General features: G+C 45.1%; 1 protein-coding gene across 5 annotated transcripts in view; it reads left to right on the top strand.

Annotated features, from left to right (window-relative positions):
- The window catches only part of ADAD1 (adenosine deaminase domain containing 1), a 97,291-nt gene that overhangs the window by 41,661 nt on the left and 37,194 nt on the right, over positions 1 to 18,436 (top strand). For 4 of the 5 annotated variants that reach the window (XM_068280227.1, XM_068280236.1, XM_068280246.1 and 1 more), the window contains 3 exons: positions 3,023 to 3,175; positions 8,879 to 8,977; positions 14,061 to 14,186. In XM_068280227.1, coding sequence (XP_068136328.1) covers positions 3,023 to 3,175; positions 8,879 to 8,977; positions 14,061 to 14,186 — 378 coding nt within the window. The remainder of the gene's footprint in view (positions 1 to 3,022; positions 3,176 to 8,878; positions 8,978 to 14,060; positions 14,187 to 18,436) is intronic. The other variant, XM_068280262.1, reaches the window with a different exon arrangement.

The raw sequence follows: 18,436 nt of genomic DNA, 5'->3' as shown, positions 1-18,436 counted from the left end.
CAGTACAGGTTTTCTTTAAAGGACCTGCTGAGATCATTTCAGTAATAGTCTTGTTAACTTGGGTGAGAATTTTGACGAGCACAAGGCTGGAGATCATTATGTCAGGCTGATTTGGTTAGAATGGCAGACTTGACATGTCAAATGGAGGGTGATGCTTGAAATTGTTGATCTTCCATTGTCAACCATGGTGACCAGCAAAAAAACGCATGCAGCCATCATTCCGTTGCATAAAAATGGCTTCACAGGCAAGGATATTGTGGCTACTCATGCTTCATACACACTTTAGATAAAAGTCTTTGGAAAAGGCAAGATCACAGACCAATTTTACCCCCTTCCATGTAGTATGAGAGCCATACTCTACACAGTCTATTCTATGGAGCTGCACTCCCCATCAGATTAAATATTTGCAAGATGCTGCACACAAAGATGCCCGTACACACTCAAAAGATCATTCTCTGCAAAAGATCTGTTCCTGCAAAAGATCCATTCCTGCAAAATGCATTCATAGTCTGAGATCTGCAGATCATAATACACACCTTGTTTAACAGACAATCATCTGCAGATCAGATCCACCAGGATGGATTTTTAGATCTGCAGATGATTGCCAGATATGCAGATGAAGTCTGTTAAACAAGGTGTGTATGATGATCTGCAGATCTCATAGACTATGAATGCATTTTGCAGGAATGGATATTTTGCAGGAACAGATCTTTTGCAGAGAATGATCTTTTGAGTGTGTACGGGCATCTTTGTGTGCAGCATCTTGCAAAGATTTAATCTGATGGGGAGTGCAGCTCCATAGAATAGACTGTGTAGGTACAGTATGGCTCTCATACTACATGGAAGGGGGTAAAATTGGTCTGTGATCTTGCCTTTTCCAAAGACTTTTATCTCAAATGTGTATGAAGCATCAGATTGCACCTAAATCAACAATTTATAGGATCTTCAAGAACTTCAAGGAAAGAGGTTCAATTCTTAACCTCCCCAGCGTTCAATTTTCCCAGGATTTCTTTGCAAAAAGTGATACAATTTATTTTTAAAACTTTTTTTTTTCCTGTAACTTGCCAAAATGTGTCAAGCAAGGGTCTAGTATACAGTGCAGGAGAGTATTGATGTGTATGCACTTTTATACTGTTCATTACATGTTTTTATGGATGGACATTTCTGTCCATACCGCTGGGGTGGTTAAGAAGGCTTCAGGGCATCAAAGAAAGTCCAGCAAGCACCAGGATCGTCTCCTAAAAAGGATTCAGCTGCGGGATTGGAGTGCAACCAGTGCGGAGGTTGCTCAGGAATGGCAGATGTGAGCTCATCTGCACGCACAGAGAGGCGAAGACTTTTGGAAGATGGCCTGGTGTCAAGAAGGGCAGCAAAGAAGCCACTTACCTCCCCAAAAAAACCCATCAGGGACAGATTGGTCTTTGCAGAAAGTATGGTGAATGGACTGCTGAGGACTGGGGCAAAGTTATATTCTCTGATGAAGCCCCTTTCTGATTGTGTGGGGCATCTGTAAAAAGGCTCATCAGGAGAAGAAAAGGTGAGTGCTACCATCAGTCCTGTGCCATGCCAACAGTAAAGCATCCTGAGACCATTCATGTGTGGGGTTGCTTCTCATCTAAGGGAGTGGGCTCACTCACCATTTTGCCAAAAACACAGCCATGAATAAAGAATGGTACCAAAACACCCTCCAACAGCAACTTCTTCCAACAATCCAACAACAGTTTGGTGAAGAACAATGCATCTTCCAGCACGGCTGTGCACCGTGTCATAAGGCAAAAGTGATAACTAAGTGGCTCGGGGACCAAAACATTGAAATTTTGCGTCCACGGCCTGGAAACTCCCCAGATCTTAACCCCATTGAGAACTTGTGGTCATTACTCGAGGTGGTTGGACAAACAAAAAACTAATTATGAGAAACTCAAAGAAGTGATTATGAAAGAATGGGTTGCTATAAATCAGGATTTGGCCCAGAAGTCGATTGAGAGCATGCCCAGTCGAATTGCAGAGGTCCTGGAAAAAAAAGGGCCAACACTGCAAAAACTGACTCATTGCATAAATCTCATGTAATTGTCAATAAACGCTGAATGAAGTGCTTATAATTATATTTCAGTACATCACATACCTGTAAACAACTGAAACAAAGATCTAAAAGCACTTCAGCAACAAACTTTGTGAAAACTAATATTTTTGACAGTCTCAAAACTTTTGGCCGGGACTGTACATTTTGTGTCTGCAGGTTATGGCACTAATGCACACCATGTCAAGTTACACTAGGGCAGAGTCCATTCCATGCTACAGTGTTTATATACCCAATAGCTGAACTTTTACTGAATGTGGGAAAGTTTCCCCAACCATATAATATTTAACAAAAAACTTCTTGGCCTTAAACAAGGTTCCATATAAAAAACAAACTGTGTTTGTAGTAGTAGTGATGTTCCAGTAAACTCAGTGTTAAGGCTCATACACACGCTCAACAAAATGCTTTTAAATGCACGTTTATCAAAAAACTTGAAGTTGGACAACCTTTGTCAAGTAAAAGACGTGCAAACGAGACATTATCACTGATAAGAGGTGACCAACGACTGATAAGATGCAGCTCAAGTCAGTCCAACAGTTGGATTGACTTGAGCTGCGTCTTAGCAGTCGTTGGTCGCTTCTTATCAGTGATAACGCCTTCTTATTTGCACATCTTTTACTTGACAAAAGTTGTCAACTTCTTTAAGTTGTTAATCGTATATTTAAAAGACTTTGTTGAGTTTATGTATAGCCCCATACACACACTCAACAGCGGTCTTTTATGCAGCACAATTGTTGAACAACTCTTGTTGTGAAACAACTAAAAAATGTATTTTGCTATTGTTCAAAAAGCTGATAAGAAGTCAATTGAACAGTTTTGATGTGTAAACGTCTTCAATCGTTTAGCCTCCTGCAATATAGTTGTTAAACCTAATATATCTGTATGAGTGTTGTGTTTTTGTATTTTGTTTTTTCTTTATCATTCTTTTCTATTTTGAACCTCTAGGAAATGTGTTTGGGGCTTATTTTGCATTTTGTGCTGTTGTTGATGGAATAGAGTATAAAACTGGAATGGGACACAACAAAAAGGAGGCGAAAACAAATGCTGCTTCACTAGCTTTAGATGAACTTCTTCAGTACGAGGAGTCTGAGTCACAAGGTAATCATCCTCTTGTCTATTATTTAAAAAAAAAAACTATGTATGTATGTATGTATGTAAATATTGTATAAATGAGTAGTACAGGGCATAGCAAAAAATGTATTCATTACAGAGAACATAGAAAATATTAACCACGGGGGGGCTGAGTGCACATTATATAAACATCCATTATTCACTACAGGCTTGCTTCAAGAATACGATTGAAAATAACTCCGCACACTGAGGGCTCATTCACACTAAGGGCATTTTCGGCCCTTCGTGTCAAGTATTTTTGAATATGATGCCACAAGCTCGGCACACCTATCCTTTGGCAGTTTCGCCCATTCCTCTTTGCAGCACCTCTCACGCTCGATCAGGTTGGATGGGAAGCGTCCGTGCACAGCCATTTTTAAGATCTGGGCTGTGGCATGGCCACTTCTTTGATATCTTGACTGTGTGCTTAGGGTTGTTCTGCTGCAAAACGAACCATTGCCCCAGTCTGATTTTTTTTTTTTTTTAAGGGCTTTGGAGCTGGTTTTCATCCAGTGTGTCTCTACATTGCTGCAGTCATCATTCCCTTTATCCTTACTAGTCTCCCACTTTCTGCCACTGAAAAACATCCTCCAGCATGATGCTGCCACCACCATGCTTCACTGTATATATGGTATTGGTCTGGTGATGAGCGGTGCCTGGTTTCCTCCAAATGTGATGCCTGGCACCAAAGAGTTCAATCTTTGTCTTATCAGACCAGAGAATTTTGTTTCTCATGGTCTGATCCCTTCAGGTGCCTTTTGGCAAACTCCAGGCAGACTGCCATGTGCCTTTTACTAAGTGGTCACTAGAGTTGGGCCGAACCTCCGATTTTCGGTTCGCGAACCGGGTTCGCGAACTTTCGCGAAAGGTTCGGTTCGCGTTAAAGTTCGCGAACCGCAATAGACTTCAATGGGGATGCGAACTTTGAAAAAAAAAATAATTATGCTGGCCACAAAAGTGATGGAAAAGATGTTTCAAGGGGTCTAACACCTGGAGGGGGGGATGGCGGAGTGGGATACATGCCAAAAGTCCCCGGGAAAAATCTGGATTTGACGCAAAGCAGCGTTTTAAGGGCAGAAATCACATTGAATGCTAAATGACAGGCCTAAAGTGCTTTCAAACATCTTGCATGTGTATACATCAATCAGGTAGTGTAATTAAGGTACTGCTTCACACTGACACACCAAACTCATCGTGTAACGCACCGCAAACAGCTGTTTGTGTAGTGACGGCCGTGCTTTACTGGTGCGCACCATGGCGAGAGTGCAGGTTTTGGTGGCTTTACAGCCCATATGGTCATCTGGCTGATGTAGCTGAATGACAGAACAGTGACTGTCCAGCTGATCAAATTTGGTCTGACCACAATGAGGCAACGACCTTATTATCGTGGGTGTGCCCCCCGAGACACTCATCTAGGCGCCGGTCATTGCTCCATTGTGATACGCAAGCCCCTTCACCACGGCAAGGTAATGATCACGAAGGGGAATGGGCGCATGTACATGCCTTTTCTTTTGTTGTTGCAGCTGCCCGCAGTGCAGCCAGAAAAATTAGGCAGTCATGTACACGCACCCGAAAAATTATTACAGCGGCCGCTGCTAGCAGCGGCCTAAAAAATTCAGCAATCCGCCTGGAGTCCCGGACCCTGTTGGTGGTGGCGGAGAAGGTAGTCAAGCGGCCTGCAGGCAGACATGCTGTGTGGAGGGACTGGGAGCGACTTAGTCTTTTTGGGGCAGGCCAGGCAGCCAGTCACACGGCGTGCAGGCAGAGATGCTGTATGTGCGGGGACTGACTTAGTCTTGGGGCGGGCAGCAGCCCTCCGGGATCCATGCCTCATTCATTTTGATAAAGGTGAGGTACTTAACACTTTTGTGACTTAGGCGACTTCTCTTCTCTGTGACAATGCCTCCAGCTGCGCTGAAGGTCCTTTCTGAGAGGACGCTTGCGGCAGGGCAGGAGAGAAGTTGGATGGCAAATTAAGACAGCTCTGGCCACAGGTCAAGCCTGCGCACCCAGTAGTTCAAGGGTTCCTCATCGCTGTTCACAGGTATGCGCACTGATGCGGTGGGTCCACTGAACAGAACAGGTATGCAGTGGCGGGTCCACTGAACAGAACAGGTATGCAGTGGCGGGTCCACTGAACAGAACAGGTATGCAGTGGCGGGTCCACTGAACAGAACAGGTATGCAGTGGCGGGTTCACTAAACAGAACAGGTATACAGTGGCGGTTCACTAAACAGAACAGGTATACAGTGGCTGTTCACTAAACAGAACAGGTATGCAGTGGCGGGTCCACTGAACAGAACAGGTATGCGCACTGATGCGGTGGGTTCACTGAACAGAACAGGTATGCAGTGGCGGGTTCACTAAACAGAACAGGTATACAGTGGCGGGTCCACTGAACAGAACAGGTATGCAGTGGTGGGTTCACAGCACAGGTATGCAGTGGTGGGTTCACAGCACAGGTATGCAGTGGTGGGTTCACAGCACAGGTATGCAGTGGTGGGTTCAATGAACAGGTATACAGTGGCGGGTCCACTGAACAGAACAGGTATGCAGTGGTGGGTTCACAGCACAGGTATGCAGTGGTGGGTTCACAGCACAGGTATGCAGTGGTGGGTTCACAGCACAGGTATGCAGTGGTGGGTTCACAGAACAGGTATGCAGCCAGACAGGAACAAGCTAAGCCTAACTAATCTTTCCCTGAGAGACAGTCTGCAGCAGCTCGCCCTACTCTGACTAATGCAGGCACACGAGTGGCCTTAATGGCCGCCGCTGCCTGCCTTATATAAGGGGGGGTGGGGCTCCAGGGGCTAGTGTAGCCTAATTGGCTACACTGGGCCTGCTGACTGTGATGTAGAGGGTCAAAGTTGACCCTCCATGTGCATTATGGGGCGAACCGAACTTCCGCAAAGGTTCGCCTGCGGGACGCGAACGCGAACCACTGAAGTTCGCATGGAACCGTTCGCAGGCGAACCGTTCGGCCCAACTCTAGTGGTCACCTCCCCCATTTGCTCAGTTTAGATGGCCAGCCAGCTTTAGTAAGAGTCTTGGTGGTTCTGAAGTTCCTCTTACAGGTGATGAGGGGGCCACTGTGCTCATTGGGACCTTCAAAGCAGCAGAGATTTTGGGGGAATCTTCACCAGATTTGTACCTCGATAAAATCCTATCTCTGAGATCTGCATAGAATTCCTTTGACTTTATGCTTGGTTTGTGCTCTGTCATGAAATGTCAACTGTGGGACCTTTATATAGACAGGTGTGTGCCTTTCCAAATCATGTCCAATCAACTAAATGTACTACAGGTAGACTCAATTAAGCTGCAGAAACATCTCCAGCATGATCAGGGGAAATGGGATGCACCTAAGCTCATGTTTGAGCTTCATAGCTAAGGCTACATACACACTTGAGATAAGTCTTTGGAAAAAGCAAGATCACAGACCAATTTTACCCCATTCCATGTAAGTCTATTCTATTGAGCTGAACTCCCCATGAGATAAAAATCTTTGCAAGATGCTGCACACAAAGATGCTGTACACATTCAACAGATCAGTATCTGCAAAAGATCAGTTCCTGCAAAAGATCTGTTCCTGCAAAATGCATTCATAGTCTATGATCTCTGCAGATCCTCATACACACCTTGTTTAACAGACATTTATCTGCAGATCAGATCCGCCAGGATGGATCTTCAGATCTGCAGATGATTGTCAGATATGCAGATAAATGTCTGTTAAACAAGGTGTGCATGAGGATCTGCAGATATCATAGACTATGAGGCCTGGTGCACACCAGAGGAGTTTTTTTCTGAGCGTTTTGAGTTTTAAATCTGCTGATAATGTTATCCTATGTGTCTGTGCACACTGGAGCAATGAGGTTTTGTAAAAAAAAAAAACATAGCATTACATTGGGAAGAGCTTTTAGAGGTTTCAAAAGCTCTTCCCAATGTAATGCTATGGGTTTTTTTTACAAAACCTCATTGCTCCAGTGGGCACAGACACATAGGATAACATTAGCAGCAGATTTAAAAACTCAAAACGCTCAGAAAAACTCTGGTGTGCACTAGACCTGAATGCCTTTTGCAGGAACAGATCTTTTGCAGATACTGATCTGTTGAATGTGTACAGCATATTTGTGTACAGCATCTTGCAAAGATTTTCATCTGATGGAGAGTTCAACTCAATAGAATAGACTGTGTATGGCTCTCATACTACATGGAATGGGGTAAAATTGGTCTGATCTTTCCTTTTCCAAAGACTTTTATCTCAAGTGTGTATGTAGCATTAAGGGGCATACAGACATGCGACTAAAGTCGTTGGTAACGAACGACTAACGATCGTTTATAACGACGATCGTTACAAAATAACCGCTAACGATCGTTAAGGGTAACGATCAGCGACTGAAGTCGTTGCAAACTGGAAATCCGTCCTGGCGGATTTTTTGTAACGACGATCGTTAGCAAAAGTACGTGTGTATGCTGATCGTTACAAAAACGATCGTTCGTTAAGTACCGTACATGCGCAGACAGAGAGAGAGAGACAGAGAGATGTATATAGATATATATATATATATATATATATATATATATATATATATATATATATATATATATATATATATATATATATATATATATAGATGTAGATAGATGTATAGAGATATATAGATATATGTTGACATAGATAGAGATATATCTATCTATATCTCTCTCTCCCTGTGTGTGTATATATATATATATATATATATATATATATATATATATATATATATATATATATATATATATATATATATATATATATATATATATATATATATATATATATATATATATATATATATATATATATATATATATATATATATATATATATATATATATATATGTACGCAACTTCCTCTTTCCTACTGGCCATTAACAATGACGTTCGTTCCGGGTTCATTGATCTGAATAACGTTTAGCATACTAGATGCGCTGTATCATACCTTCGTCACTTCCGCATCGTTCGTTCGGAAACGATCTGATCGTTTCCCACTTTCAACACCTCTTTACTAACGACCTTTTCATTTCTCTCCTTAATTGATCGTTCGTCGTTGCTTACGAACGATCGTTATCGCATGTCTGTACGTAGCTTTAGGCTGTAAATACTTATGTACATGTGCTTTCCCCCTTTTTTTTTTTTTTTTTTTTTTTTTTTTTTTCTAATTTTGTCAAAACCTCAAGTAAAAATGTTTAAGGTTATTGTGGTGTGTGTGTGTGTGTGTGTGTGTGTAGAATTCTAAGGAAGAAAAAAACGAATTTAATCCATTTTGGAATAAGGCTATAACATAAAATGTGAAAAAAGTGATGCGTGTGACTACTTAACGGATGCACTGTAAATACACAACTCGGTGCAGTTGATTATTACAGCATTTATACATGGTATGAAAACTTTTCATGGCGTGTTGTGTAAGAGCTAATTTTGCTTTAGCTTACATTTCTGCTTCAATTGGTTCTCATTTCACCATTATTTTATGTGATCAGTTTTGGTTATGAAGATCTATGTACATAATGGATTGTCGTTGGGTTTTTTTGTTTTGTTTTTTTACTTTGGTTCTACTTTACCTCAAATAGATTTAATCCGAACAATAATAATAATAGGTTCTTTTAAAAGCAAGGGACTTGATGACCGATTACTTAAAATGTAACATTTTATAGTTCAGCTTTTAGAGAAGAAAACTGCTGGAGGTCCACCACTGTTACCTGTGGATCTAGTACTGCCAGCCCAGGCTTCAGGCAATACAAGAGCACGCGTTGGTGAGTTTTTTTGTGTTTTTTTTTTTGGGGGGGGGGGGGGGGGGGGGGTTTGATGCTGTCAGAATAGGTACACTTATCCAAGTTTAATTGACCAATATTACCACTTTTATGTAGCATGAGGCTCAACAGATTTTAAATGCTGTAAACCGATTGTATAGGTAAGTTCTCATACATGGATGTAATAAATTTGAACTTTCAGAATTGGATCTGTGTATGCACCCAAACTCTAACACAAAAACACCAGGCCCTTTTGTCCCCTACCACAAAAGTATAACTGCCCATATGCAATTCACTTTTTTCCTAAGTGATATTTTCGCACCTTATCAAAATGCTCAAAATTTATTTTGATATTTTTATTCTAACTTTTGTGTACTTTTTTCAATTGTAATATGCTGGAAAATTATTTTAAAGAGAAGATGAAAATTATCTCCTAGGAGATATCTCAGAAGAAGTTAATTGCAGATGGACCAGAGTCTCAAAATTTTGCCTAATGAAGTTCAGCATTTATCCTCCACTCTGAAAGTGTTAATTACCGTATTTTTCGGACTATAAGACACACAAAAGTGGGGAGAAAAAGTTAGTGCGTCTTATAGTCCGGATGTGTCCTTTTTGTGGATCCCCCTGTGTCCTCCTCCTACTTTGTGTGTGTCCCCTCTGCCCCAGGAGTCCCCTTCAGGTTGTGTGAAAGTAGCTGCACTTAGAGAGGTAGGCAATGCGTGTGTCTGTCTTCCGCCCCATGCCCGCCTCTACAGTCAAGTAGCTGCACATAGAGAGGCAATGCCCTTAGGTGTCCGTCCTCTGCCCCGTGTCCCCTTTGTTCTTTTGCGCAAGAAAAAAAAATTACTCACAAAGACTCGGTACCCGCTGGTCTAGTCATGTTGTGCGGAAATAGCCGCACTTAGAAAAGCAATTAAAGGCTTCACAGGACCGATTCGACAAATCAGGCGGGGGCCGCTGTCCTAGGTCCACCAATCACGTCTGAACAGTGCTCTGTTCCCTTCTCTTATTGGAACCACTGGTCTTGACAGCGGGACCAGCAGTTCCAATGAGGTAGAGCAGTGTGCAAACGTGATTGGTGGACATAGGACAGTGCCTCCCCCGCCTGAATCGTCGATCGCTCCTGTAAAGCCTTTCATTGCTTCTCTAAGTGCAGCTACTTCCACACTACGTGACTGGAGTGGTGGGCACTGCGTCTGTAAGTGTAAATTTTTTTTTTTTTTTTATGCACAAGATATCAAAGGGGTCATGGGACGGAAAACGGACAAACTGGGCATTGCCTCTACACAGGGCAGAGGAGGACACGGGGCAGAGGACAGGCACACAGGGCATTGCCTCTACACAGGGCACACACAGGGGAAGCGTAGGACACCGGGGGATCACTGGGACCCAGGGGAGGACACTGGGACACCAGAGGAAGACACAAGGGGATCAGAGGGGGGCACTGGGGGACCAGAGGATGACAAAGGAGGACACAAGGGGATCACAGGAGGACACGGGTACCAGAGAGGGGGCACTTGGGGACCAGAGGAGGACACAAGAGCCCAAGGGGAACATAATTGGGGGGGAGGTCCAAGAGACGCCCCTGCACCAGGTTTAGTTTTTTTGTTTTTTTTCCCCTGGTTTTAGTCCCCTAAACCTATGGTCTTATGGTCCGGAGAGTCTTATAGTCCGAAAAATACAGTACTATTGATTTGTAATCTTTGCTCCTGCTGCTCTGGCACGGCACTGTTTGACATCACATTTAAATAAATAGAGCAGGTGCACCACAACAAAGCGAGCGTTGTAATAACAGCGTAAGTTACTTTTAAAACACTGTAATTCGGCTGCCAGCAATAGCTGACAACCGAATTACATCATTCCCTACCATACACGTCGACCTGGAGGGGAATGGTAATTGGCGCCCCTGCGACTTGTGCAGGAGCAGGGTATGCCGTATATCTGCTGTATCCTGCGCCCCAGTCTCCCTGCAGCTATTTCATAGGTACGTCAACAAAGGTCCTCCACTGAACCCCCTTGTGCTGGCTCAAGCCATCTTGTCTGTAACTTATTAGGTCAATGTTGTATAGATAAATTTTATAAAACCAGCATGTTTGTGAATTTTTGTATGCTTTCACTGGTTTGGGACTGTAGTAAGTAGAATCTACACTGCATCATGGGCTTTCTAACTCTGAACCTGTGTAGATTCTATACCATAGCTTACTGCGGTCCCAAACTGATAGTTGTTCCTGGAGGAAGTAAACTCATGTGACAGCCGAGCTTCCTCCTATTGGTCAGGAGCCGTTTTCACTGGCTCCTGATCACTGAGCCCAGTGCTGTCCAACTTCATGGGCATGGAGGGCCATTTTTTTTCTGACCCCATGGTGGAGGGCCGAAGATTCTTGCTGGAGCCGCAGCCCCCCCCCCCCCCCCCCCCCCCCCCCCGCAGTAATAAAAATGCAATTAAAGGACAATTAGGTTGGCAGCACTTTCCACAAAATGCAATGCAATTGGAAGCAGATCCCCACAAAATGCAATTCAAGAGGTCATTGAAGTTGCGCGCGCTGAAAAACAAGGGTTCCGTTCTGCGTAGCGCGCCGCGCCGAAAAATGGGTGTGGCCATGGACCATAATGTGGGTGTGGCCACGGGTGGAGACAAATTTACATGAAGTTAGCAATGTGGGACATTAGATCAGGACAGTGGTGGCAAACCTTTTGGAGGCAGAGTGCCCAAACTGCAACCCAAAAGTCACTTTATCGCAAAGTGGCAACAGCAATTTAAACTACATACAAACGTTTTAACTCATACATGAACATTATGGAAAATCCAAGTTGAAAATAAACTGTGAAGATAAACAATTTCATCCATCCTACTCCTGAAAAATGTATTTTTTTTTAGAACCTCCCAGTTTTATTTTCCATTTTAAAAAGCTAAAAAAGTAGGTTTAATGCTATTGTCTCATATGATGATGATTCAGCTTTTCCCATAGTCTCGCAGTTAGCAATCATGAGGCCCCCAACAAGATACATTCAGCAATCATGATGCCCCCAACAAGACAAATTTAGCAATCATGAGGCCCCCAACAAATCATGAGGCTCCCAACAAGACACATTCAGCAATCTTGAGGCCCCCAACAAGACAAATTAAGCAATCATGATGCCCCCAACAAATCATGAGGCACCCAAGAAGACAAATTCAGCAATCATGAGGCACATAAATAGACAGCATTTCACATAAATAGGCAGAATGCCCCCTTAATATGGTTGACACCTCTCACCTGGCTTTTAAATTCTCCTCTACTGGCTGCTGTGCCTGGCTATACTGTTTTTGGCTGGATTAGGGATGATGTGTGGGCTGAAAGGCATTGCGGTGATGCTGTGGCCGGGCTGGCGGTGATGCTGTGGTGTGGCCAGCTGAGGTAGTGACAGGTGCCCCCCAGTTAGATAGTGACAGGTGTCCCGCCAGCTGAGGTAGTGACAGGTGCCTCCCAGTTAGATAGTGACAGGTGTCCCCCCAGCTGAGGTAGTGACAGGTGCCCCCCAGTTAGATAGTGACAGGTACCCCCCAAGTTAGAGACAGGTGCCCCCCAAGTTAGATAGTGACAGGTGCCCCCCCAGCTAGATAGTGACATATGCCCCCCAAGTTAGATAGTGACAGGTGCCCCCCAGCTATATAGTGACATGTGCCCCCAAATTAGAGACATGTGCCCCCCATGTTAGATAGAGACAGGTGCCCCCCAAGTTAGATAGTGACAGGTGCCCCCCAGATAGTGACATGTGCCCCCCAAGTTAGATAGTGACATGTGCCCCCAAGTTAGAGACATGTGTCCCCCATGTTAGATAGAGACAGGTGCCCCCCAAGTTAGATAGTGACAGGTGCCCCCCAAGTTAGATAGTGACAGGTGCCCCCCAAGTTAGATAGTGACAGGTGCCCCCCAAGTTAGATAGTGACAGGTGCCCCCCATGTTAGATAGAGACAGGTGCCCCCCAAGTTAGATAATGAGGTGTCCAGTCCCCGTTACCTTTTATCAGCGCTGTCCTCTCCCGTGTCCCCGCTGGCCTGCATCAGCGCTGTCCTCTCCCGTATCCCCGCTGGCCTGCATCAGCGCTGTCCTCTCCCGTGTCCCCGCTGGCCTGCATCAGCGCTGTCCTCTCCCGTGTCCCCGCTGGCCTGCATCAGCGCTGTCCTCTCCGTGTCCCCGCTGGCCTGCATCAGCGCTGTCCTCTCCGTGTCCCCGCTGGCGCTGCCTCAGCTCAGACCTCACAGATCGCGGCGACTGAAGAGAGCAGAGTGCGCATAGCACCCGCGCGGAAGAACTTCACATGCGGAAGTGACTAATGATGTCACGTCCGCATGTGAAGTATTCCGTGTATGCGGGTACTACACATGCGCACTCTGCTCTCTTCAGTCGCCGCGATCTGTGAGGTCTGAGCTAAGGCAGCGCCAGCGGGGACACGGGAAAGTGCGCGGTTTGAGATTGCAGGCATGGCGCCTATAGCGGAAGCCATGCCTGCAACTCAGGGAGACGAGCGGGCCGCAGCTGGAGGCCTGGCGGGCCGGATGCGGCCCGCGGGCCGCCAGTTGGACAGCACTGACTGAGCCAATCAGTGATCGGGAAGGGAAGAAATGGGAAAAAAAGCCCCTGGTCCTTAAAGGGACCAGAGGCATCCATCTCAAAGGAGTTAATAGTTTTTACCTTTGTGCATTTAGCAGGAAGTATATTTGGTGATTCTTTAAAAATAAAACCTGTTTTTTCTTTAATTTTTGGCAAGGAAAAAAACCCTCATGACTGAAAAGTTTGTATGTGAACTTCTTTCTCTTCATTACAGCAATATATATCTAGCAGGAAGAATGATTTGTCTTGGGCACTTTTAGACAGGGCTGTGGAGTCGGTACAAAAATCATCCGACTCCTCAGTTTATGAAACCTCCGACTCCAGGTACCCAAAATTACTCAGACTCCACAGCCCTACTTTTATATGTTATTTACATTTCTACATGGTCCTTTTTTTTTTTTTTTTATTTGAAGATTTCTAGTCTGAGTAGAGATGGCTGATATGTTTTATTTAATCTTTTTTGTTTTTCATTTTTCACGGTTTTCTTCCAGACAAGCGGTCATTCATTCATGAACAGATATCTTCTATAATAAAGGAGAAGTATAGAGATCTGTTGTCTAAATATCCTGAATTTGAGCGCTGTGGTAGCTCTTTAGCTGCATTCGTGATAGAACAGGGTAAGCACAGAATAAAAGTACATCACTTCACATCACAAGTTTACTGTTCTTATAGTAACGCTGGGCATTCCTTGCAGTTAGAGACCTTGAGCTGTGTATTAAAAAAGAAAACTGGACTTACCTGGGGCTTCCTCCAGCCCACTGTAGCCTGCGAGCTTCCTGACATCCTCCTAATCCTCCCGCTGCCCCTCTGGTGGCTCCTGTAATGTACAAACTTCGGGTAAAGTCTTGCGTGATCACCCCGCTGCATAGCCGTCGCATCATAATGAAAATGATCAGATGTGCACTAGTCTCTGATCTGGAGACATTCAAGTCTGGCGACTGTCATGGTCGCCGTAAGAGCCCTGCGCATGCGCGGTTCAGTCTTTAGAGAACCGCACAGGCGCAGGGCTCCTACGCCGGCCGTGGTGGTGATGGCATTCCAGCAGGAGAATTCTGGGAAACCCGCGGGCTAAGGTGGTCTGGAGGAAAGCCCCAGGTAAGTCCGCTTTTCTTTTTTAATACATAACTCAGTGTCCCTTAAGTCCATTACTTTTGTCCATGCACACATGCCTTATTTCATTTAATTATAAAATAAAGCAAATTATTTGAGCACCCTTTAATTTTTCCAGTTATAAGGGTTTGTTTTCCAAAGTCTATTCCATAGCTTTTTCAAGTTCTTGGCACTACATATTTCAGGCTATCAAGAACCCGAGATGACCCCAGCATATTAGAGCAACTTTTCTGGATAAAAACAGAGACACTGTAACCAATGATTGAACTGATATCCCCTTTTCATTGAGAAAGCTAGGGTGTCTGTATGACTGACATTGTGGTGAAACCCCTCCTACATTGTGATGTCAGGACCATGGCCCTAACAATTCCTGTTTGTGAACCTTGTTGTATTGTGGGAAATAATAGCTGCTTCTAACTGCCAACAGTATCTCCCTTTGCAAAATGTTCATTTTACTGCGAGTTCTGTGCACAGTCCTTGCAGGACTAAAGATGTCGCCACCTGTTATATATGTCATAATAGGGAAATGCTAAATAAAACGTTTATAAATAAATACTGTATTGTAAAAAAGTAATTTTATTATGTTTTTTCCAGTAACACTCCAGGACAGGTACACAGTGAGACTTGGCTCCACCCAGGAACAGGAAATATCCGTCAGCGTCTCTAAATTAAACATGGACCAAGGATCAGGCAGTATTGGATATTTCCTGGTCCAGGAACCAGGTCTCTCTATGTGCTCGCTGTCCCGGAGAGACTGGGTGACTAGGGAATGTGTTGGCACAGAGCAGCATGCTCTCTGGATACAGAGTATCTGCTGTCCCTGGAAGTACCTGTGGGGTTGCCTTAGGGTAGCTGCTTCCAGCGGGATATTGCGCCCTGTTGGTCGGCCTGGATGATGGATAGGCATCGCTTCAGGAGGGGCCGCTCTGAGAACACACCAAGCGGAGGCAGTGGCACGATAGTGGCGTCCGACAGATACGCATGGCGGAGGCGGTTTGCGGAAGTCTCTCGGCCGCGACCTCGGGGAGAACTCCCGGGTTGCGTGACGCTACTAACGGTTTGCCGGGTGAAGAGGAGTGGCCGTCCGGAGTCCCAGCGTCTGGCACATCGTGGAAGGATGTCGGAGATAGAGCAGGAGCCAGGACGGGTAAGATTGCTCTGCTGGGACCCGGGCTGCGGTGGTGACTCTTGTGGGAGCGCTTTTTTCCGCATGCAGCAATTTGTTTGGTATGTTGTGCTGCACAAAGGCATTGCTTTGTGAAACAGATTATGCATCATCTTGTTTAGCAATGTGCTCACACTTTTCTACTGTGTTAAAGAGTAATATAAGTTGTGAGGATTTAATTTAAGGACTTTTTTGTATTCTCATTTAAAGTCTGCAAATGAATTACATTTTCCATGCATTTTTTTGTGGAGGAAAGCTGAAAGTGTTTATACTACTTGATTAACAGATATAAGCATATAAGCCTTAAAGAGACTCTGAAGCGAGAATAAATCTCGCTTCAGAGCTCATAAATAGCAGGGGCACGTGTGCCCCTGCTAAAACGCCGCTATCCCGCGGTTAAACGGGGGTCCCTTCACCCCCAACCCACCCCCCGCAAAAGTGTGTCGTGAAAAAGTCGCTGGCTGTCTCTTCCTGGAGGCAGGGCTAACGGCTGCAGCCCTGCCTCCAGTCGCGTCTGTCAGCGGCGCATCGCCGCCTCTCCCCCACCCCTCTCAGTGAAGGAAGACTGAGAGGGGCGGGGGAGAGGCGGAGATACGCGCTGACAGACGCGCGTGGGGCAGGGCTGCGGCGGTTAGCCCTGCCCCAACCAGGAAGCGCTCCCCCGGTGTATCGAGGGGGATTTGGGGGTGAAGGGACCCCGTTAAGCCGCGCTATAACGGCGTTTTAGCAGGGGCACACATGCCCCTGCTATTTATGAGGTCTGAAGCGAGATTTATTCTCGCTTCAGACTCTCTTTAAGCAGATATAACTATTTGTGCATTGGGCTTTAAAGCTAAGTTATGTGGAACAAAATATTGTTTTGTGTTTTTTGCAGGGCGCTTCGACTAATGTACCTGACCCTGCTAAACCCATTAAACAGTGCCCTGTGTGTAATTCAAAAGTCAATCCTGCATTAACAAAACTGCTATGCAGAGATTGCACTTACAAAGTAATGAGGCAGGAATCTGCATCCTAATGAGACATACAAGTTTTGAGATGAGATTTAAAAGATACTTTAAAGATATTTAAAGAGACACTGAAGCGGAAAAAAAATGATATAATGAATTGGTTGTGTACTATGAATAATTACTAGAAGATTAGCAGCAAAGAAAATATTCTCATATTTTTATTTTCAGGTATATAGTGTTTTTTCTAACATTGCATCATTCTCTAATATGTGCAGTTTACACAACACTCAGCATTCAAAATGATTCTTTCAGAGCAGTCTGTGAACTAATGACCTCTCCTCTGGCAGAGAAAAAGTAAATAGTTAGAGACACTGAAGCGAGACTAAATCTCGCTTCAGCTCTCATATATAGCAGGGGCATGTGTGCCCCTGCTAAAACGCCGCTATCCCGCGGCTGAACGAGGGTCCCTGACCCCCCAACCCACCCCCCGCAAACCTTGGTCGTCTTCTTGGTCGCAGATTAGCCCTTCCTAGAGGCAGGGCTAACGGCTGCAGCCCTGCCTCACAGCGCGTCTGATAGACGCGCATCGCCGCCTCTCCCCCGCCCCTCTCAGTGAAGGAAGACTGAGAGGGGCGGGGGAGAGGCCGAGATACGCGCTGACAGACGCGCGTGGGGCAGGGCTGCGGCGGTTAGCCCTGCCCCAAAGCGGAAGCGCTCCCCCGCGTTACGGAGGGGATTTGAGGGGACAGTGACCCCCGTTAAGCCGCGGGATAGCGGCGTTTTAGCAGGGGCACACATGCCCCTGCTAGCTATGAGGTCTGAAGCAAGATCTATTCTCGCTTCAGACTCTCTTTAACGAACAGTTGAGATAATAAAAGTCAGAAAACAGCCCTCTCCACGACTTTGAAAGTCTTAGAGCTTAATGGCTTTTTTGTATAGAGATAACTGGAGTTTCTTAACGCTTCCTGTACTGGAAACAATTAGACTGATGTATCTGATCTTAATGTTTTATTTCTTAGCTGTACTACACATACAAATCATAATACCATATATATTTTTTTCGCTTCAGTGTCTCTTTAAAGAGACACTGAAGCGAAAAAAAAATTATGATATGATTTGTATGTGTAGTACAGCTAAGAAATAAAACATTAAGATCAGATACATCAGTCTAATTGTTTCCAGTACAGGAAGAGTTAAGAAACTCCAGTTGTTATCTCTATGCAAACAAGCCATTAACTCTCCGACTTCTAAAGGTGGTCATACACTAGCCCGATTTGCCGCCGTTTCGACAGCAGATTCGATCACTGGGATCGAATCTGCTGCCAATCGTTTGCGCTACACGCCGAATTTCGATTCTTTTCGTCCGATCCCATCGATCGCTCCGTGCGGAAAATTAGCGTCGATCGCCCGCGGGTAGGGAGCGCGTCGCTAGCGGCGTTCGAGTGCCCGACGACCGACGCAATAGAGCCGCATACATTACCTGCTCCGCCGGCACGTCTACGCCCGGTCACCGCTGCTCCGTGTCCGCACTGGTCTCTGGCATGCTTCAGTTCCTCCGGCCCGGTAGGAAGTTTAAACAGTAGAGGGCGCTCTACTGTTTAAACTTCCTGCCGGGCAGGAAGAAGTAAAGCATGCCGGAGACCAG

This window comes from Hyperolius riggenbachi, chromosome 1 (genome assembly GCF_040937935.1).
Source record: "Hyperolius riggenbachi isolate aHypRig1 chromosome 1, aHypRig1.pri, whole genome shotgun sequence".
Lineage (NCBI taxonomy): Eukaryota > Metazoa > Chordata > Amphibia > Anura > Hyperoliidae > Hyperolius > Hyperolius riggenbachi.
This window is presented reverse-complemented; position numbering and strand designations above follow the sequence as displayed.